We start from the raw sequence: 22346 nt of genomic DNA on the forward strand, positions 1-22346 counted from the left end.
TACTATTGTTGTTGTGTGTGTTTTATGAATGAAAACATACAACCACTGAATGGCTAGTTTGTTTCACTAGTTTTGTGATAGTTTTGATTAATTGGTGACAGGACTTTGTGTTGTCCAGTTCTGTCTGTAATCACATGAACGATTAACAAAATTAAACTCCCACCTTGCATTCATCAGATTTTGTTAATCATTTGTATGATCACAGACTGAATTAGACTCCACTCAATCCTATTATCAATACTAATATTGTGAGAGTTTTTAAGTGAAATGTAATGTATTGTTACGGTATTTTCCAAACCGCCAGAAAGATACAACTCGTACAACTCAACTATTTTATTGACCAACGTAATAACTACGAAGCGATATCGACAACCAATACAATAACTATCTTTTTCACTTATCTACGGAGCGATATAAATGCTAATACAATCAGTATCCCTATAACTTAGAGCCCTTTACAAATAATATCACTTAAATCTCAGTGCACTACCGCCCAACTCACAGTTCTCTTGAAAATCTTTAACAAACTGTCGACGTCCGTAATTCTTTCTCTCACGTAGCCTTCCACACGGCTTTCAATTCCAGTAAACAACTCTGTCCGGCTCTCGCTCCTCTAGGCTCTTCGCAACAGCAGTTATAGCTCACTAAAAGGCCTCCACTTTAAGCTAGCGTGACTCCTTATATATCTTTCGGAAAGTTCTAGAATGTTCTAGAGATCTGTAATATTGTTATTTTTAGAAACATTACACTATGATTACATCATAACAAAAATATGCTGAGTCACGGTTCTAGAAGGTTCTCCTTAAAGTTCTCGCTTAGTCATCATGACTAAATGTTCTAGAAACTTCTTCGTTCTATTTTTAATAATTATGTAACGCAACGCACTCTAAAAAATATGGGCGCTCTCCATAACAGTATGGTCCATACTAATTCTGACAAAAATAATTGTTTTGATGTTAAGGTTCTTTCCTCTTTCTTTGTAGGATCATGATGGCCTTGATCTTCACATTGGAATTTCTCCTCTTGGTTTGACTGTCTACCACAACAGATGTAAAATTAATTTCTTCCCATGGTATGTAGAGATGAGATTGTAGAACATCAAGGCTGGTATACAATTGTTTTGATAATAGCCAGTTACAAGGGGTCTGCTGCTGCCTGTAAGACCTCTTACCACCGTCTGTTTAGGCTGGTTTCACTTGTTTGGTTCACTTGTTTGGGTGTTGCCTTACTCCCTCCTTTTTGGCACAGTTGCTCATCACACAAGTGGAAGCCACTTATGGAAAAAATTATGAAACCCCTGGATGTATTATACATGTAAGATTCCTAGTAGCTAGTGTAGGATTGATCCTTTTACATGTAATCCAGAATCACGTCAGTAATTCTATTGCAGTCTGGTCAGAAATTGACAGCTTCTAGCCCTCTCATGTCTTTGTATGTACAGCCCCAAAATTTTCTTTGGTGTTAAGATTACAGGATAAACAGTATTCAGACTGAATTGTTTCCAAAAGATCTTCTTCTTGGTTTGAAAATTTCCTGAAAAATGTCCTCCAGGGTTTATACTAACACAATCTGACATTTGAACATTTTGTTAAAATTGCCCTTTCAGTTCTCTTTTTAAATGTTCAGAAGCTGAAAAACTTTGTGATTTGTTTTACTTGCAGGTCAAAGATTGTAAAAGTTTGTTTTAAAAGGAAAAGATTCTTTGTTCAGATACGGCCAGATTGGGTAAGAGTTTTATTTTTTACAAATGTTAGATTACAAGCATCCCCGTTTGGGATTTCTCTCCTGATCTACACTTTTAAGATACACCACAATTTTGGACGGGATTGTTATTTTTAACATGCTTAGTTTTGTTTTCATTTTTGTTTTCAGAATGAATGGACTGATAATGTCATTGGTTTTCACATGCCAACCTACAGAGCATGCAAAACACTTTGGAAAACCTGTGTTGAATATCACACTTTTTATAGGTCAGTTTTTACTCTGCCTGCGTGCTGGATGTGCGTGATTGAGATCAGCACGCGCGAGCGAGAATTCACGCGCGCGCGATGATTAAAGGGGCTTTTTCTCTTGTTTATTACACGCGCGTGTAGTACACTTATGTAATGCTCATGACAGCCCCGCGAACAAGAGCATATTGGGCGCTAGTTTTAGCAAGACTGCATTATGAAACCATTCAGCAATTTTCACTTGAGTGCTTGATTTAATTTAGCATTTTTTTTTTTCTTTTCCTTTATAGAACTCATTTTCCAAAACCAACGAACAACAAAGGCTCGCTTGTGAGGATCGGCTCGAAGTACAGATACAGGTAATGTCTGCGCGCTGCAACACCGTGCAAAGATATTTTGTACCATGGTGCATTTGCGGAAAATTATTATATTGTAATTTTCTTGGTTCACTTCGCTGCAGGGGGAAAACAGAATATCAGGCGATAGAAGAAGGTAGAAGACAGCCAAGAACTGAACCTAAGATTGTGAGGTATTTAAATTGTTTTCGTAATGTAGGTCGTTTTTGCGTTTTATTCATTGAGGGAAATGTTTTCTAGTTTTAATATTCTTTGTGAGTGAATTTATGTTTAAATTATTACACTGTTTTTTTCTAGGACTCTCAGCAGAAGGTATTCCAAAAGGAATGATGACGGTTAGTTGCACTAGGAATCTGGTTAACTCAACTTAAGTTTTCGAGTTTCTCTACATGTTTTTAAGTCTTGATTTTCGTAATTCTGTCCAGGTTCTCGGCGGAGAATAGACCTTGATCACGTGTTTGACAAAGATGACATGGTATTCAACGACAAGTCTGCTGGTCTGAATTATTCGTCATCTGTCCCGTCAAATTTTGACAAGTGAGTGAGCGAGTGATCTGTTTTTTCCATATTTAGTGGGTCCTGTTACATTCACACAGTTCCGGGCGAATTTTCTAACTATTGAAAAAATTGAGCGGGCGTTTCAGTCACAAGGATTTTCAATCTTTGCGCGTGCTTACTCATGCGCGAATCTCCGGCCGCCAGTACGCGGGCTCATCTTTTTATCGCGGGTATCATTGAGATAACCAGCAAAGCCTATGACTTCTTAACGTGATGAATTGTTTAATTTTTCGTTTCTAGAATGAACAACTCTTTAGTTCGAAGCAAGAGCCTTGGAATGGCGGACGCCGAGGGACATATGAATCGACTAAAACCTGCTCTAACGCCAGAATTACATGTAAGAAGGTTTATAGTTAACATAGTCTCCATCGCAGCCGTTAGTTGGGAGTCACGCAGCTCTTCTTGAGGCAGGAGCTGTAATAGGGCGGGGTAGGGGATTGAGGATGTTGCGTAACATTTCAGAAAACAGCTAAAAAAACTTTGGTGAGGTCCGTCAATTCGCGTTGCTTCTTAGCCTTCTTGCTTTTCTACAGCATGCGGGCAGCGTGCATACTGTTCTGTTTACTACCTGAGTTTCCTTGCTCTCTCTTCTCCGTATCTTTCTCCTTCGCTCAGCGTAAAAGTGTTTCCTCTAACGACTCTTGTGGTTCTGATATGGAAGACGAGGCAGCTGGGTACAGTTCTCGTCCGGTATGTATGAGAAACAAAATGAAAACAGTAAAAGTAACTATCTGGAATCTTGATCAGGACTATGCTACTTTAAACGCGAACTTCTCATTTGTTGTGTTTCTTCACTTTCTCTTTCCACAGCATTCATTTCACTTCTAGAGTGTTTCTTCTCTGTTTCTACTTCAAATCTGCTTAAAGGGGAAGTACGGTCTAGAAAAATTTTACTTCTATCAATAGAACTTTTCCACAGGAATTCGAAAATAGTTGCCGTTTTGTCCAGTTTGCTTTGTAATTACGACAACAGCGCTTTGAAGTTGCTCTTATCTACCACTTTCGCGACTAGAAAAACGCCATCTTGGACATGACGTCAGCTATGACGTAGCAATAGTCAAACCTTGTTGTTCATCGCTTTGACCTGGTTGACTTGATTGACCTTTCTGACGAGTATTTCTAATGAGGGTTTAACTATGGTCAACTGTCTTGTAGTTAACTGCCATAATACTTACAAAAATACAAAAGGGAAAGGAGTAAGCTTCCACAAGCTACCTGTAAATGAAAATTTAAAGAAAATTTGGCTGACAAAAATAAAACGCGAGGACGCTCTGCCGAAACCCGAGAACTGCTACGTCTGCTCAGATCACTTTATCAAGGACGACTTCAAGCGGAATATTCAGGTATGAATATTTGACCTTTGCTTCAAACTGAAAGCTATGTTTACCTTTCCTATACTCGAATTATATTTTTTTCTTTAATTTTATTTAAAAGAACCACTGTAATAGCAGCAAAACAAATTGAAGCTCGCATTGGTGATTGACCACGTGTAGTAAATTCAATCGCGACCATGAGGCGCTTAGCCGTTTTCTCCCAAGAATTTTTCCCAAGCATTTTTCCAAAGCAGTGTTTATAATTATCTTATAAGGCACGTGAATATTTGTTTATACCAGAATCACGGTAAAAAAGGTCTTCTTGTCACTCTGTGTAAATAGGAAGACAATGAGGAAAACCATTAGTGTGTTTAATGTTTGTTTGTTTTCCTTTCTTGTAAAAATACAGTCCGAGCTCCTTGGATCTGACGGTAGCAGGAAAAAGAGACATTTAAAAGATGATGCAGTTCCATCTGTTTTTCCCTATGCGCCTCCACCAAAGAAAATCCACTTGTTAACAGGGCGGCCGCGGGGAACGTATTGCTTTCAGGTGCTATACTTTTTACAGGAAATACGTTTTCGCGTGTTTCAGAAGTTGCCTCTGCAATAAATCTTGCCTTTCTGAGCACATCAGATTATCACAACTGGCAGAAGAAGCACCTTTTCCCTGTAATAAATGATCGTTGGCAGCAGGAAAAGGCGGCAGTCCTCGCCGATCTCTTAGACAGGAACTCAGTCACTCTCGTCGGGGATGGACGTTGTGACTCCCCAGGCTATAGTGCCAAATACGGAACTTACACCATGATGGACAAAGAGAGTGAGAAAATTGTCGATTTCGAAGTTTGCCATGTAAAGCAGTGTACAAGTTCACAGGCAATGGAGAAACGTGGTTTTAAGCATTGTCTTGATCGCGCACTAAATAGTGGCACCGGTATCAAGGCACTCATGAGAAGCGAGTATAAGGACCTCGGTGTTGAGCACCAGGTAGACGTGTGGCACTTGACTAAGAACATCAAGTCCAAGCTAGTCACGAAAGCCAAGAAGAAAGAATGCAGGGACCTCTCTCCTTGGATAAAATCCGTCACAAACCATATGTGGTGGTCAGCGATGACATGTGACGGAAATCCCCAGCTCCTCAAAGAGAAGTGGGTCAGCATCCTCCACCCCACGGCTGACAAACACGATTGGGATTCGACTGTGCTGTACAGTCGTTGTGCACACGAGCCCATTTCCCCAAGGGCACATCGTAAAACGAAATGGCTAGTCGCAGGTTCCCCGGCACACGAAGCGTTAAAACACGTAGTGCTAGAGAAGACACTCTTAAAGGATTTGGACCTTCTAACGAAGACCATCCACACAGGGGCCTTGGAAGTGTACCATTCACTCTACAACAAGTACGCGCCCAAGCGGCAACATTTTGGATACCTGGGAATGGTAGCGCGTACACACCAACTGCTTTAGACCCCAATTCGGGCACTGGTCGATCTCAAGCAGAGGCTTCGAGTGGGGAGAAACGATTCCGCTATGTTTATCCTAAGGGGATGAAGGATTGGGTTGTAAGGCCTGTTTTCGAAGAGAAGACCAAGCCGCACGTTACGGAAATGCTATGCTCAGTGTTGGAGATGAGAGACACAGGAGAAGAGCCAGAGCAAGTTCAAGTCCCTGATCTCCCAAAAAACATCGCACCCATTCCGCGCCCACCAAAAGAGGACCTTCTCGCACGGCATGTATATAGATTTGGAAAAAAATTAAGCAAGTGAAAAAAATAGAAATACAAAAATCGAATAGTCCGCCTAAAATGGCACTAGCATTTACATTGTCAGTTTTCTATTTTTGGAACAGGCTGTTGAAGGTATTTTAATGATTGGAACTGGAGCCGATACCCCTATAGCGCTGTGGACCTCCTTGAATGTTTAATAAAAACAAAGACAAGTTTATTAATTAAACGTGACTATCCCGGCCATGAGTCATTGTCCTCGGCATCTTTAAAGCCTGTATAATTTCCGGCTGCATCTGGGTAATTACGTCTTATTGATGCCACAACACACGAAGGAATCACGCGTCTGTTCCCTTTAACAAGTCTGTTATAAGTCCACCAAGTAAACTGTCTATAACCTGCCAATCACATACTCCTAGGAAAAAACAAAAGACATTGATACATGCTCGGAACAGAACCCAGACAAATGCAGTTGAAACAAACAAATTCTACTTCGCCAAGCAGGGGCTCATTTGTAATGAGATCAATATCTTAAAGGAGAACTGAAGCCCAAAATTGAGTTAATTTCTTTCGATAGCCAAAGTGACGAAATTCTCGATTTCAAGCGTTATTTGTGCTAAATGTGTCTTACCTTGGAGAAATATTTCTTTAAAGTTTGTATTTTCGCGCTGTTTCGGCTTTCAAACCGTGGGCACCAATTTTAAATCAGCGGTCTTCCAAATGAGCCTGTGACGTATGTTATGGGGATCACTTTAGAACGTGTTATCGTTCAGCTAAGTTTTAATACAAATTGCGTCTTCGTCGACCCTTCGTTATGAGCGGAATAGAACCATTTCAGTTCGAACCAGTATATCAGCCTGGAGAAGAACCACCTCAGGAAGAGAGTGTAGGACAGGAGGTAGAAGCCCACGAAGAAGACAATACTTCGAGGATGGGAAACACCGAATGGTGTTTGTGCGGCACTTGTGCGCTTATGCCGGTGGCAAATGAATGTTACTGCTGCCAAGAACTAGAGGAGCTTAATCAAAAGTTCGACAATTCAGGTTTGTACTTATTATGTGATTATTCTCACGAGTATTTTGTTTGAAGCGACCGCTTCTTTGCTAAGAGTGACAAAAGGTGGACAATTGCAAACTCGATCTTAGTTATAATTGCAATTACAAGGTCTGATGGATGAAAATTATTGAAACAGTGAGGGAAATAAAATGTTAAGACTTTTTTCTTCTGGATAGGTGTTAGATGTATAACAGAACATCCGAAATTTGGTATTGTATGCCTGGACACGGATGTTTTGAGCACGGCATTGGTTGCAATCCACAATGCGCGGCTCAATCCAATTCCCGACCCTATCGTCAACAGGTAAACTGTCTTTTTCTTTCTTATTTTGTACGCGTAATTAAGTCAATCGCTTTTGTGACTTTATATCCTCTTGTTCTCTAGAACTTGGCGTTTGGCAGCCTACAGACAATTTACTTGGTGGGCACATGGGGTATTAGGAAAAAACCGGCGGAGAATCGTGCCAGCGTGCGTCGTCACGGCCATACGTAAAACATTTCCAGAAGAGAGTGGTAATTACGTGGGGTTTCGAGAAGCAGATCTGGAACTTTGAACTTTATCCGTAATGTCCTTTAATAATGATTAGTAACATATCCTTTGCGTGTATAACACCAGAGGCTCTTCTTTCCTTATGTTACGGTTTCTTTCTAAAATTTGCGTGAAATATACAATTACTTATCGAGGATATGAATTACTAACACATTTCTGCATAGTGATTCAGTCAAAAGCCATGCAGAGCCAAACGAATGTCATCCCTACTGCAGTTATTAAATTATCCACATTGCCAGGGATAGCTGCGTGGCCTGAATGAAATAAACCTCAAACCTAACTTTGATTGCTTTTTGCTACGATGATTGCTTTTATTTTCATTTGAATGTGTTATTGACAAAGTTGTTGTATTTAATTATTCGAAAATCTCGAGGTATGATTAGCAATGACATCTGCTTTAGGAGGCCGGGGTTTGCTGGCAATGTTTTCAGGAATGTGTGGTGCTGTGACTGTTGCACTCCTCTCTTGTGGTTTTAAGCATTTTCTCTCTACAATGGCATTAAGCATTGGCTTGAGATGATAATTGGTTGTCTTCTCAAATATGGGCTTCGCCACCCATTCTTTTGTATTTTTCGGAAACACTACCTTGTATTGTAGCTCCCCTTGGTTGGCACCCCTGGATACAGTGGCTTGTTGTCTACCAGTGTTGGCATTATGGTCTAGGGCTGCCAACTGAGTTCGAGCAACCATGCCATTATATGAGAAGTGCTGCCGTTTGGGTGCATATTTGGTCTGCACACTATGGTACACCTCTAAATTGCCAGTATGACAACTTAGTGTTAGTTGCTGAATGTCCTTCAACAGATTTTTATCGAATACAACCTCCTTCAATGCATTATGAGCAGAGGAGCCAGGCCTAAGCCACCTTTTAGTTCTTGCGATAGCTGGAGGGATTGGTTGGTGGGCACATTCCTCATACAGGTCAGCTGAATCCCAGGAGTGGATATTGGCAGTGTGATAGACAATGGATATCCACTTCTCTCTCAACATCTCCTTGTCTCCCCCACATGTTTTGGCACACCACCAAAGGTGGTTTGAGATGGATCTAATCCAGAGAGAGAGATCAGCACATTCTCTCTTCTTTGCTTTTTCAGTTAACTTTTTAGTTATACTCTTGGAAAGGTGCCACACATCAAATTGATGATCAACTTCAGGGAAATTTCTTTTCATGTCAGCCCTAATGCCCACATGACGGTCAGTTGCAACAACCATAATTTTCCCCCCTTTTTCATAGACGTTTTCCATACAGCGTTTAAAACCCTCTCTTTCCATGGCATTGCTATTATTTACTTCACTGACCTGAACAACCTTGAAGTCAACAATCTTATCAGTTTTCTGATCAATCATGGTATATGTCCCATATTTTGCATTATGGCCAGGACTGTCACAACGCCCATCCCCTGAAAGCCACAGATCTCGCCCCCCTACCTCAGAAAAAGTGGAATTTTGTTCTTTAAGCCAGAACTCATTGATTACAGGTAATAAGTACTTGTTTTGAATATTATAAAATGTTTTCTCACTGAAAATTTTCAAATTTAAGATATCTGCTAAAGATGCTACTTTTGTAAAGGTAGAGCCACTGAGCAAAATAGATGATGACAGCAACAAATTTCCAGCTGCCATCCCCTCAAGCATTGGCTGGCTTTGCCAGGAGTACTTATGATTATTCATACATTCTAGGGTGACAAATAGTTGGCTTCCTTGTGTGGATTGGTTCCTCTTAATCACAACTGCACCACACTCAGGACAGTACTTAAACAATTTAAATAGCTCTTGTTTAAACACAATGTATTTGGTATCATCCTGTGGCTTTTCGCATTTTGTTTCCCCTTGGTGTTCGTTGTTTGATCCTGACAAGTTCGAATCATCTGAATCTTCCTGTTTTGTGGGAAGGTAGATGCCATCTTTTCTTGGAGAGACTTCTGGGGAAGCAGCTGCTTCAGTTGCTTCTCCCTTGTAATCTTCAATTTCAGGAAGGAATACCTCTTCAGTCTGGGTGCTGCTTTCTGAAACATCAACCTCGACTTGGGTGTCAGTAGATTTCATCATTAAATGGAGACCACGAAGATTGACTTGGATCCCAAAATCCACACCCTTGTTTGGCAAATTCACCTGCACTGCTTGTGACTCAACCAACGTGCTTTTAGGCCATAAATCATGTGGGAATGGATATGATGGACTGTCTGAGGTTGATGTACTTGCTCCACAATTCACTACATCAACAGGTGCAGGCTGTTCTAAAGCGGAAGCTGCATGTTCTTCGATTCCACAACTAGGTTGTGCAGTAATAGAGGCTATGTACTATAACAGAAAAAAATATTAACTCTGTTATGGTATGGGTTAGTGACCCTTTGAGAGAATGAAAAATGTGGGTATGAGGGATAAACTATGCTACTATATGGTTACACAATGATTCAATGGGATTTTCTTGGAAAATATAACACCTGACCCTGCCCTCCTTTGGTTGAAAGCCTGCACTGGTTTTAACTTAGAATTTCCAGTTGTATTAAGTTTTTATTCACATAGAATTAAAGAAGGTTAAAAGAATTCACTATCTAAAGAATAATATCCACAGCTTACAAATAGTCTATTTGTACTAATTTTGTTCACCTGCTAGTTAACAAGGGACAGGTATATTGTTCCTAGAATTAAAGAATAATCACTTTATTCTGAAACAATTTAATTTTGTTTACCTACTGGTCAAAAATTTTCAGGAGAGATGAAGTACAAAGATGACTCAGAAAAAAAAAAACATGAAACTAGAAGGAATTCCATGGCAGGATATTGTTTTGCTTAAGGAGAAGAAATACTTTTCTGTGAAAATTTAATGTTTCTCAATGGAACCTATTCGGGTGATATCCCTTAAGATATAAATTGTTATTGCCCTCAAACTGCATTCACCTTTCAATTTTTTTTTTGTATCAATCATGCATAAATGATGAGCAGCTTCAAGAGTTTGCAACAACCCAAGCTTTGCAACAACCCAACCCAGTAACAAGAGAGTAATTCGCGATTCACTTACTTCTTTTCTGACTTTCTCTTCTGAACGTTTCTCCGATGAAAGTCGAGGTCTTTTTGATGGTCTCCGATGCGAAAAAACCGTGGGTATTGCACCTGGTTTTAGCGTAGATCTGGGTTTCAAACCAGGAATTTCTGCTTTCAAGTCTCGTTCGTAGCAGTCAGGTGTAAAATGTTCTGAGCACAGCCTGGAGTTTTTCGAAACGACCAGATCCGCTCGTGAGATCTTTGCCAGCCACTGTGATCGTAGAGCTTCATCCCTCGGAAAGCAATGGTAGGATATACCAGTTGTGTACCTCGAGTCGTTGTTACAATCGAACGCCGCGCAGTATACCATTTTTTAGCTCGAAAGTAATCGAAGTAAATATAGCAACGAGGGCTACTCAACCGCCAAGAAGAGATAGAAGAATAAACTCAAACAACTCGGGCTTCCGTATTTGTACATCCTTTCTTGCGTAAGCCAAGAATTTAACCCATTATAGAGAACTTATCAACCAAAGTTCAACACGAATTTCAAAATTTTATTTCGTTTTGGACTTCTTGCGACATTGTTAACAGCGTGCGTTATCGTACATGCCATTGCAAAATCCAGACTACAAACGCGTTGCAAACTAATGTTAAAAAAGGTAAATAACAAAATATGAGAAACATAATGGAAGATGAAATATCTTAAATTACCAGTATGTAAGAAAAATTAAAGTGGAGACCCTATTCCGAAAACATCGAGGTCAATCCAAGTATAAAAGATGCGCCGCACATGATCTGGACACGTAACTACGTTTCAGAGACACAGGGTTACGAAAGCCAAAATATTTTTCTCTTACACAATCCCTGGACAGAAGACCAATTTTCTTATATGAGAGGCGCTTGAATCATTTTTTGCTTCACCTTGCACAATCTTTACGCCTGGAAAACCACAAATTCTTTCCCGCGAGCAAGCCGCAGTCCTGAATTCAACTTGCCTGTTTCTTGCTGTGTTTACCTTCATCCCCATAACCTACGTCACACGCTACAAAAAGAACCGCTGACATTCGTGTTCTGAGCCGACGTACCACAGTCAAATGTCGAGCCAATTATCACTAAAAACCCTTCGTTTTCTGGATGAAAACTGTCGTTCGAGGGAAAAAAAATGACGGAAATTTGTTCCATCATACATAAATGTACGATACACGGTGAAAAAAATTACATGAATTTGGACTTCAGTTCTCCTTTAAGCTAACATTGTGTGACAAAGGGAGACTTCCTGAGGCTCGCCGTTTGACTAAGGCTCTGTTTACATGTAGCAAGTTTCCCTTTCTTATTTTCCCTCATTAAGTGATGTGATGATTCTCATAAGAACTCCTTCTTTCAATTTTGTCTCGGTAACGTCCATATTTACTCATAATTTACCTCCATTAGGAAAACAAAGCACACAAACTGAAGAGGTGTACTGGCTCTTTACAATTAAATATAGCGATGAAGTTCACCCTTCAGACAAAAGACTACAACACCACTTGTATTAAAAGGGCTGACAACACTGCATTTGTTTCTTAGGGTTTGCGTCACACGAACTCGTAAACAACTAAAGCGTTTTGTTTGCATGAATTTTGTGAAAAATATTTATTCTGTCGGTGCTTACTCATTTGACGGATAATCTTCAAGTCTGTCATTTCTCACTTGGTGCATGCCAACTAGGGCTGTTCTCAAGACGTCCGCTAGTAAACACACGGGTCCAAATGATCCGTGCTCTGTAATACACTGAAGCTTGTTACCTGCAATTTCAGTGATAGTTCATATCACTCAGTTAGCAGGGTGAAATAAATCCATTGCGGGCACTGCACCGTTCTTTAGTGAAAAAATAAAAAATTATCACTTTAGAAACAAAGATTTTATTTGAGAAGAATTAATTACCTTCCAGATCGAGTCGATCACCTAGTACATCCATTTCTTGGCAGCATATACACTCGTTTTCTGTTGGCATCTCTTGACAGTTGCCGCAAGAGCACCATTCGCGATTTCCAAGACGTGAGCGCGTAGATGTTTCTTCTTGTATCTCTTCCTGAGTTTCTTTGTCAACAGAAATTTCTTCTTCTCCTGAAGATGAGCTATGTTGCGGCTCAAACATGAATGGACGAATTACACCGTCTGGATTAAGATCCAAGTCGAGAATTGAGTCATTATCGCTCTCCTCGCCGCTGTTTTCTATGTTTTCATCCATCTTAGTCGACATTACAACGCTTGACTATTGCTACGTCATAGCTACGTCATAATAAAGATGGCGGGTTTCAATTCCAAAACGTCAATTTTTTAAACGTAATTTCTGGCAACAAATACACTTAAAGCTCAAATCAATTGCCAATTATGAAAAAACAAGTCAGAAACTTTTGATATAGGTAAACTTTTTCTAGACCGTACTTCCCCTTTAATATGCAATATTTGTGTTCACTGAACCATGTTCAGTAGTTGCAGCTATGGATGTTCAAAGTTTGAAAATTGAATTCCATGTGGATTTTCTCATTTCCCCATTACTTTGTTTCTTTATCAGAGTACAGTCAAGTTGTTTTTGTCTTTACGTATGGATCAGACGAGAGAGACGGAAACGAAAGCCTTCTTTGTTTCTTCCTGTTTGTTTTTCCCTTGGAAACTTTACACGAAAATCCCTCTGTGCGGAAATGTTTATGATATGCTCCTAAGCATTCTTATCCTCTTTAAAATGACGTTCGTATTTCATGCCACTGCACATTTGCCTTGCTTTAAGCGCTTAAATTGTCTTTTCCTTCACTCACAATCCAACTATATCCTCTTGAAATTTTTATCATCCTCCGCCCTGTTTTATTTATTTGTACTTGTGTAGATTCTCTCCATGCATACAGATTATTATTTTTTACAAACGCTCTTTCTTTTGGGAGGAAATTTTTGTATATCATTCGTAAACCCAGAAATAGCAGCTACATATGTGAATATGTAAATTTCCTCTGGTCCAAAAATAAGTATTCTATCATGATTTTAGCGTGCTGAGCCCGTATTTTTATTTTGTATCTTTTAATGTGATTCTAAATCTATTTACTTCTGCTATTTTTTCGCAGAGAAATGGTTCTGCTAATCAAGAAGGTCTTATTACTATAAGGTAAAGAAGACATGTTTTATTTGGCCGCGTGCGGAAAAATACTGATATATTTGCTCGATTTATTTGTTCGATTTATCTCCCTTTTAATCAAATGTTAATAAAAGAGTTTTTACCTAGCTGCCTGTCTGTAATATGAACTGGTGAAGAAGGCATTGTTAGAGACTCCTGTGCATCCAACTCTTTCTTTTTCAGTCTTGTGAGGGTTTTGAGAGACAGATTAACCTGGCATATATGTCAGTAATTATCGATGGCTCTTTTTCTTTCAGAATGGAACCGGATGAACAAGGACGATTCGGATTTAACGTTCAGGTAAGTTATTACCTTCTCGTGTTAACAGTTTTACGCAGACAAATTTTTTCATTGTGATTTTTCTCTTTCGTAGGGTGGAGCTGATATCGATTTACCAGTGATTGTATCCAAGATCGCACGAGGAATGCCGGTGAGTTTGAAGGCTTTCATTCGTTCTGTTGTACAGGGAATCAATTGTATTTATTACATTACTTTTCCCAGCGGAATGCATATTCATTTGACACACACACTTAAGATCACGCTGGACTGTATTTTTAACTGGGGAAGGCTCGTGCTAAATGTTAACTGGCTTCGTTCCCATGCTGTTAGTTACCAGTCCACCAGAGCGAACCCCATCATGAACTCGTGTTTGGGATCAAATTAATCAAGTTCAGCATTTTGCCAGGTTTCAGTGCTGTCATATGAAGTTTTTTATATCGCGGCTTTTTGTTTTTAGGCGGATATGTGCATGCCGCAGCTACAGGAAGGAGATGAGATTGTCCACATAAATGGGAGAATTGTCAAGGAAATGCCGCATCAAGAAGTACGAAACCTTTCATTACTGATCAGTCTACTGAGTCTGGCTTTTATCTTTGCAATTATACTGTGCTTTTTTTCTCCAATTCGTCTTTCATAAAACCAGAGTAACTGCAGCAGCGTACTCAAAGCGCGGGAAAACATGAATAGTGATGGTTTAAGGTAGTTCTATCTGCTATGTTGAGAGAGTGACGCAAAATTTATGGACCAATTTGGCGGGGTCACAACTGTCATGCTTTGAAAGCCTTGAAAACTACACTCCTAAAAGGATCGAGCAATTCAAACTATTTTTTTATCATTTTGATGAATAAACTGAGGCCAAACGCGTGCAGATGATGTCTGAAGACTTAAATAACAATAATAATAATTACAATGATAATAATAAAATACCTGTTTACATTTCTATTTTGGTTTGGTTTTAGATTGTGGATCTCATAAGAACAATCAGCAAATCAAACCGACGACTACTGATAATGACGATAAGACCATTCGGTAAGAATATTTTGTGTTTTCCTCTGTATTTATTATGTCACAACAGGTCAAGCCTATCAAGTCTTGTAACCCATCACTGCTGTAACTTGTTTGGGTTTCTGTAGCTTAAACGACAAGAAGAATGAAGACTGTAACGTGAACTTTTTCCGTTTACCAAAGGTAAATTTATTCCATTCCGTTCCAGTTTTCACGAATTCTGCCCCCTCGCCCGTGCATGCGGTGAGTCCGGAGCAGTTTGCCGCGGCTGAACAGAGACACGAACAAGAAAAAGTTGTTGTCAAACAAGTAAAGGAGAAAGGGGTGGTGAAGGACACCGAAGCTCTTCGTGTTTCTATGGATCAACTCCGAGAGGTAATATATGCTTCAAGCCGGGAGGTAGAAGACTTATGATACACTCTCCAGCCAACCAGAACAAAGGAAAGTTCAGAGAGTTAAAATATGTTGCGTTCGTCGCGACTTTTTTTTTTAATTGTGGTAACGTCCTTGTCACAAATTATGTGCCGCTACAAGCTGTCGCTGATTATTTCCTTCACAGCTACCTCGCGTGTGGGCAAGCCGTTGGGTTCGTGCCGAAGAGCTAATATTGAGGGCTTGGCTTGCAGGCAATAGCTACCTACAAATTTCTGCGGCCATGTTGTACCGTGCACCTCTGTTTTTCCAGTTATGTCACCTTTTATTAATAGAAAATGTGATGCTTTGGTTGTCAAGTGGTAATGCACCTGTGTGCTGATACATATATTTTATTGATTGTTTCCTAGAATCTCGAAAGCGGCGATCTGCTCGTGTACTTTCAGGTGAGTAGTGGTATACCGGCCTTTTTTTACCGGCTCCATTGAACCAAGTCTATCCCTGCTTTTGAGCAACTGGAATATCCTAACTCTTCTCAGACGAGGTTTTAGTGCTTGGCATGTAGAATACTAAAAAGCGAAAGAGTAATATTTAACTGTCTTTTATTGCAGGAATTGTACAGAAAAAAGCCTGGAATGTCTATGGAAGAAGCGAGAAAGCCCGAAAACCTTCCACGCAACAGATACAGAGATATTTTACCTTGTGAGATCTTGAGTTTATCTACCGTTCTTCTTTTTTTATTTTGTTAATGGGCCCCTTTTTGTGTAGTGTTTTGGCAATGAAAAAGTTTCAAATTGTGTTTGAACTCTTTACATGCACAGACGATGATACGCGATGCAAACTTTACAAAGGAAAGAATGACTATATCAACGCTAACTACGTCACGGTGAGTATCACACGTGAACACGTGACCACAGCCAATGAGGAAATCAAGTTGTCGCAGCTCTGTTGGTTGGCTAAACAGCCTTTTCTATGATTACCTTTCAGATGGAAATTCCTGCGAGAGGATTACTTAACAGATACATAGCTGCTCAAGGTCCACTGGAGAAGACGTGCGGGGATTTCTGGCAGGTAATGTGTAAATACATTGTCACTGAATTAGCTTAATGATTATGTTGTCGCTTTTTAACAGTGATATCTGTTCTATGAATTACAGATGGTGTGGGAGCAAGAGGCATCTCTTATTATTATGCTGACTACCACAGTCGAGAGAGGAAGGGTAGGGTTATAGGCTCTTAATTATCGACTGCATCAGACTGTATAAAATCGAAGAGAAAAATCTTATCTTCGGTAGATTTTGTAGATCATTACTCTCTCGCGAGTTTCATGAATGCGATAGATTCCGGATGTATACCAGTTTACCTGGATAGATAGCTGATTCTTCGGGAACCTTAATGCGGTAAACCCTCCAGTGAGACCACCCCCCTTCCCCTCCCTTGGAGCTCGAAAAATATCCTCATAATGGGTGTCTGGAGTCGCTTATGAGAGGTTACAATGTAGGGTTTTCTGTGGCAGGGATCACGTCTTAGTACTCGCTTTAAGAGGTGACTTAGGCCTTCTGACCTACAAACTGGCTTCCTTTTGGGGCTGGGACTGTTGAATGTTGAATTAAATTCTTTTTGTATTTTCCCCTTTTTGAATTTTTTTTCCCATTTTGAATTTATAACAGTGATGTTGAATTCACTTCTTTTTGTATTTTCCCAGGTGAAGTGTCACCAATATTGGCCGGAAGGAGAGGAAACTCTTACCTTTGGAGATCTAGAAATAGTCTGCACAAAAATCCGCGACTTCTCACCGTCGTATATTTACAGAGAAATGTATGTCACTGAAACGAAGGTAAGTTGGCTTCGAAAAATACTGCACCGGTAATTGGTACCGTCCTCATGACGAGCGGGGCCTTTGGCTTTTTTCGGACGCACTCGAATTGCGGCGGAAAAAAAGCCTACTTCTCCGAACGCGTCTTACGAAGTGTGTTTGGTTGACATTTTGTGGCCTAAAATAAGTTTTTCACTGTGTTGCCTTAGTGTTTTGGGAAAATCATTAACATGATGCTCAAAATAAGTCGTTCGGTTTTTTCTCTGAAAATTGATACCTGTTCTTTCTATTTATAGAGTCTTCGAAGCCGTGTTGTTGTTCAGCTACAATATATTGCCTGGCCGGACCATGGTAGGCAACACTAATATACGACCACCTCACCCCTCCCTAACGAAAACTTTTGCTTAATCTTTTGAAGACTTTTGTAGAATTAAAACCCATTTGGATTAACTGTCTTTGACGAAGACATTTCTGATTTCATAGCAAAGATAAACTGGTTTTTATTTGTAAGAGGTTGTTATTCATAGCTTCAGAAGATATTAGTACGAAATGCCACAAGTTCTTTGAGTCTTAAATTTCTACGGTTTTCGAAAGGTCAACACAGATAACAGTCAGTTTCGAAAAATATAATATCGGTTTGCAATTAGTAAAATAAGGTTCTGAGCCTTATCTGAAATTAATCCAACATCTGTCATTTAAAGAGATTACACATCCAAAATATTCTTGAAAGGTAAACAACCTAGTGCCATTTTTGTGTCAGTAATCACAATTCAGCTTGAGGAAATCTCTACATCGGAAAATTTTAAAATTCTCTTATTCAAGTGAAATGTACTGTTAGTAGAATATTTGATTTCAAAAATAAATTTGAAACGATTGGCGAGACCTCCTGTAGACCTTTGAAAGGCCTCTTCTCGAGTATACTGAGACATCGCCATTGTTTTAGGTCAGTTTACTGTTCATTTGATCCGCTGTATTCGTCGTAATTTTACGCGAAGCTCTAGCTTGTTTGTGAAGAAAACTTTCCGCCAACCATGTTGCTTGGCCAAGGTTTTGACTTCATCTGTCACACTGTCGCAGTAAGCCAGATAGATCTTTTCCCAGAGCTGGTCGCTTGCACATATCTTTCTTGTAAACTTGCAAACAGCTCCTAAATGAACTATGTCGATGAGGTCAAGATACGAAGCAATATTAACAATTACGCGAGGCGGTAAGCGAATCAGCCAGTCTCCGCAGACTATAGCATGAACGTGCCGAAGTGTTTCCTCACCAAATACACGGCTTATATCGCCTTGTAGAAGTGCATCGTCGTCAAAATCTTCCCAAGGAACTTTCTTTTGGTTTGGCGGTAACCCTCTTTGATCTCTCCGGATAGCAATTCTCCATGTTCGCCATATTACTTCTTCTTCATTCACGACGAGTTGATGAAAATCTTTGCTCGGCGGAGGCGCCTGCCCGACCTTTTCTATGAAAACTTTAACTGTGCCCATTGTTAGTCACCTTAAAGCTGGTTTTGACCTGAATTTTCTCAAACCTAAGTTATATTTCGCTTTAAAATATGAAATGTTTTAAGAAGGTGAAACCAGCTTACATTACAAAATGCGCTCCAGTGGCGATGAAACAGTGATGAAATTGCGCGGGAAATCTCAACCAATTAGAAGCTCTCCTTGTGTTGCGTGTGGAAATCCTCCAGTCCCTGTTTCAAAGAAAGAAATTTTAAAAACATCGTTGAAAAATGTTACTGGTTTTATGTCGCTTTGTTCTGTTTCTTTACTCAAACAATAGCCAAAGCATTGAAACCTGGCTTAAAATGGTTTTGTTTGGAAAGGAATATTTAGCAGTAGGCCACCTGGTCAAACATTTCGACACTTTTCCCTTAGTTTTCCAAAATCTATCTGATTCTACGCTACTTGTAGCCAAAAGTTGTTAAAAAAAAATCACTGGATGGTTTACCGCTGTTATCAGGACCGATGAGATGTAATTTTGAGTTGGAAGTCAGATTTATTTTCCATCAACTATAACGTCTACTCATTTATCTATTTTGGAAACGAAATTTCCTTTTGTTGACAAATTAAAATTTTCGGTAAATTTGTGACACTGTTTGTTAATCAATTTCCAAGGCTTTTTTAAATTTGTTTTGAGGAAGCTACCCCTCAAAGTTCTTAGTTTGAGTGTTTATTTGTATACCTTGAATTTATGTAGCTTATCATTAATGATGTTGTATCCAAAAGAAACGTCTTCAAAGGTTTATAATTATTTCTAACTTTAATTTATACTGTTTTTGTGTTCGTTTGTAGATGTTCCGGACGATTCAACAGATTTTCTGGAGTTTATTCACATTGTTCGTCATTACCGGGAAGGAACAAACACTCCGACTGTGTTACATTGCAGGTAAGCAGACAACTTACACAAAATGTTAAAATAAAGCTGAAGAAACTGAGTATTTCTCTCAAAAGGAATCGCTTTGATATAGTTTGATTTTGAAGCTTACGATTTCTGCGGCAAAAGACTGAAAAAAACATAATTATGCAGTCAAATCTGAACATCATTTCACCATCTGCTGAAATCTAAGAGATTCTATTTCTCCATCAAAAATTTGAGAGATGGTATTAGCGAGTGTAATCTCACAGCTGAATCTAAGCATCTTCACGTTAACCAAGTTGGCGTGACATTTAGGCTAACTGTCACATCACTTCATGTTTTGTGTGAGTGAAGTACCTTTTTTTTCTTCTCCCTTTTAAGTGCGGGTGTTGGTCGAACAGGTGTTCTTATCTTTATGGAGTCAGCATTCAACATGATTGAAAGTGCAGAACCCATTTATCCATTAGAAATCGTTCGAAAGATGAGGGATCAAAGATGTTCACTCATACAAACTCCGGTAAGTTGAGATTGCGTGACAGTATTGAAAAGTTTTCATCATTACAGGGCCACTGAACCAAAATTAACCAATCACATCATAGCAAACGAACAATTTTACCGAATAAATTGAGTTGAGCCAATCTGTGCCAAGGACCAAAGCAAGCATACATAGCGTCGAATTTCGATGTAACTTTTCGCTCGTTTCTAGTAACCTGATTGGTCAGGTTTGTGCAAGTGCTGCAGGTAACAGTGTTTGGACTGTAACAACAGAATTTTGATTGCGGGTCGTTCTGAATCTTCTTTGTTTACTAATTCTTAGTCCTGTCCCTTGTTTTTCTTTAGGGACAATTTATTTTTGTCCTGGAGGCACTGCTAAAAGCTTACGACGGTGAGTGTTACTTCTGATAGACTTAAATGAAAGTCATAATCTTGCGTTACGCTTGATGTTATGGCATGCCTCACGAAATTGCGTGAAACGTTCATTGAATAAATATACCTAATCGTTAGCCAGAGTTTTCCTTGATTATTGAATTTTTTTCTTTCTATAGAGGAGATGGTAAAACCGTTATAAGTGCCAAGCACTAGAACAGAATCTCTCGCCGGTGAAACTCCTCGGCAAGGTTGTACAGCTCGGTGGCACAACATTGAAGTTTAACCTGAGAAAATTCACGGTGTAGGACTAAGCCGACCTTTGAAGAAATCAGAGGGATGTTGAGATTAAAGAAAAATGAATTGGGGTACAGATAAGAGTCACCTTCAATATTTTTGGACTCGAGCTAGAAAACTTTCACTGTTGGAAACATTTTCCATCCACTGTAGGAAAAGAAAAGAAAAGCTAAGTCAAACGCGAAAGAAAAACTTTCTTTTGTTGCTCTGACTTTTGCTTGTTTTTTTTTATTCGACATAACTTTCTATTTGACTTTAACTTTTAAGCATAAACATTGACTTCATAACTTTGAGCTACTTTCTAGAGCTCCCATCCAAATTAATCGTCGTGTCCTGTGTCAAAGGTCTGCGTAACAGTGCAAATTTTCTAAAATACGTACGGCAATCTTTGCATTGTAGCAACTTTTACCCCACGCGTTTTGTTCTTAGCAATTTATTTATACATTTTTCTCCCATCCATCCCATCGTGATGTAATTATTAAACCTGTGAGAGTGATTCATCTTCAATTTCAGTGATTACGAATTCGCTTTTAGTTGACTGGTTGTATTTTCAGAGCCAGAAAAATGTAGCTTGCCAAATTTTGTGATTCTTGTAGAGGTTAACGTCAAAGCCTGTTCGCTTTTTTTTTTAAACACAAATTGAATTCCACATTTCTTGTTTTAAATGGGAACTTTTAGGTCTAGAATACTCGTTATGTCATTAGATGACTACAAGATATGGAACCATCGCCATGGTAGTAGTACTTAAAATGAATTGTAAAGAAATATGCAAGAGCAATGTAATTTTTATCTCCGCTGCTCAAAATTTTATGTGAAATTACCGCGTGATTCAAGGAGAAACTCAGCTTTCTGAAAACTGTTTTCAGATGTGCTTAAAATTCGCTTAAGATCGCTGCCATTTGATCTTTCTTGGTAACCTGGCCTCTTTTTTGTGACGTAACAATGTTTTACTCTTGGTTTTTCCAACTCACATTGATCTAGTTTTGAACAATTGGGAGCTTAACAATAAAGGCATCAGTCATTAGTGACCAAATTAACGCGGAGATGAAAATTATATGGTTTCTTAAGCTTTAACTTGCATAAGTTGAATTGACAGTTATATGGCATTCCTTCAGCTAATTGAAAGGTTCCAGTTGGTTTTCTGAACTCAACGGCGTGTTCAGTTAACTTTGCATAACTTTTCAGAGATATGTGCTTTTCAAGTGAAGACTATTTATACACGTTAAAAAGTATTTTATAAAGAGTAATATATAGTTGAACAAGATGAAGAAAAGTCGCTCTTTACTTCCGGTAGCGATAACCGGAAGTGAAGCGATAACTGTCCGCTTAGAATTTATTATCGAAATACTACGCACTTTTAATCTCTGCTGTGGTGATCAAGTAAATTCGTTGAATTATCTTGAATGTATGCAGCGAAAAAAATCGCGATTGAATAGTTTGAAGCTTTAAATATAATATGCTCTATTTTTATCACCATATTTATTGCTTTTACCGTACATACCTGTGTTGTCCAACTATGATCAATTTTTGTTTGTGGAAATGTCACATCTAATGAAGGTTAAGGCTCTCTTTCAAGTAGATTTGAAAGTAAAATAATTTTTAATCATGCAATGAGTCTGTTGACCCACTAGTATGACCGATGCTCCTGTTGATATGGTGGAGGTGGGTAAGTTTTAGGGACTGAAGTGATGGGGGGTGTCCAGGAGCGCCTGCCTCCAGATC

General features: G+C 39.2%; 4 protein-coding genes and 1 pseudogene across 7 annotated transcripts in view; 3 read left to right on the forward strand and 2 right to left on the reverse strand.

The window, feature by feature from the left end:
- Positions 1-22235, forward strand: part of LOC113670203 (tyrosine-protein phosphatase non-receptor type 4) — a 27722-nt gene extending 5487 nt beyond the window's left edge. The window contains exons 10-35 of one of the 2 annotated variants that reach the window (XM_089181860.1): positions 984-1072; positions 1662-1725; positions 1873-1970; positions 2240-2308; positions 2410-2478; positions 2603-2640; positions 2731-2842; positions 3104-3200; positions 3479-3553; positions 13582-13622; positions 13889-13931; positions 14005-14061; positions 14368-14454; positions 14870-14939; positions 15124-15290; positions 15698-15733; positions 15899-15989; positions 16109-16173; positions 16275-16358; positions 16444-16506; positions 16992-17123; positions 17399-17453; positions 19397-19490; positions 19842-19977; positions 20301-20346; positions 20507-22235. In XM_089181860.1, the coding sequence (XP_089037986.1) occupies positions 984-1072; positions 1662-1725; positions 1873-1970; positions 2240-2308; positions 2410-2478; positions 2603-2640; positions 2731-2842; positions 3104-3200; positions 3479-3553; positions 13582-13622; positions 13889-13931; positions 14005-14061; positions 14368-14454; positions 14870-14939; positions 15124-15290; positions 15698-15733; positions 15899-15989; positions 16109-16173; positions 16275-16358; positions 16444-16506; positions 16992-17123; positions 17399-17453; positions 19397-19490; positions 19842-19977; positions 20301-20346; positions 20507-20529 (2001 nt within the window). In that variant the 3' untranslated portion in view covers positions 20530-22235. The remainder of the gene's footprint in view (positions 1-983; positions 1073-1661; positions 1726-1872; positions 1971-2239; positions 2309-2409; positions 2479-2602; positions 2641-2730; positions 2843-3103; positions 3201-3478; positions 3554-13581; positions 13623-13888; positions 13932-14004; positions 14062-14367; positions 14455-14869; positions 14940-15123; positions 15291-15697; positions 15734-15898; positions 15990-16108; positions 16174-16274; positions 16359-16443; positions 16507-16991; positions 17124-17398; positions 17454-19396; positions 19491-19841; positions 19978-20300; positions 20347-20506) is intronic. The other variant, XM_027186300.2, reaches the window with a different exon arrangement.
- Positions 4000-5637, forward strand: LOC149039531 (uncharacterized). The gene is made up of 3 exons (XM_089183060.1): positions 4000-4206; positions 4477-4483; positions 4679-5637. Exons 1-3 carry the CDS (start codon positions 4000-4002, stop codon positions 5635-5637), a joined length of 1173 nt encoding a protein of 390 aa, XP_089039186.1.
- LOC149039532 (P2X purinoceptor 7-like) lies at positions 6431-9395 on the forward strand. 2 transcript variants are annotated; one of them, XM_089181883.1, is made up of 3 exons: positions 6431-6936; positions 7126-7252; positions 9179-9395. In XM_089181883.1, the coding sequence occupies exons 1-3, from the start codon at positions 6708-6710 to the stop codon at positions 9393-9395; spliced, it is 573 nt and encodes a 190-aa protein (XP_089038009.1). In that variant the 5' UTR covers positions 6431-6707. The 2 variants fall into 2 exon arrangements, with proteins under 2 accessions (XP_089038009.1, XP_089038008.1); XM_089181882.1 differs by lacking the exon at positions 9179-9395 and adding an exon at positions 7334-7784.
- LOC149039533 (uncharacterized) lies at positions 12101-12771 on the reverse strand. The gene is made up of 2 exons (XM_089181885.1): positions 12407-12771; positions 12101-12267 (listed from the first exon to the last, which is right to left on the reverse strand). Exons 1-2 carry the CDS (start codon positions 12723-12725, stop codon positions 12131-12133), a joined length of 456 nt encoding a protein of 151 aa, XP_089038011.1. The 5' UTR covers positions 12726-12771; the 3' UTR covers positions 12101-12130.
- On the reverse strand, positions 17578-18905 carry LOC113670202 (F-box only protein 36 pseudogene; annotated as a pseudogene). The gene has a single exon (XR_016179626.1). The product of XR_016179626.1 is annotated as an F-box only protein 36 pseudogene (transcript).
- Positions 22236-22346: the final 111 nt, after the last annotated feature.

This window comes from Pocillopora damicornis, chromosome 9 (genome assembly GCF_964200805.1).
Source record: "Pocillopora damicornis chromosome 9, jaPocDami1.2, whole genome shotgun sequence".
NCBI lineage: Eukaryota > Metazoa > Cnidaria > Anthozoa > Scleractinia > Pocilloporidae > Pocillopora > Pocillopora damicornis.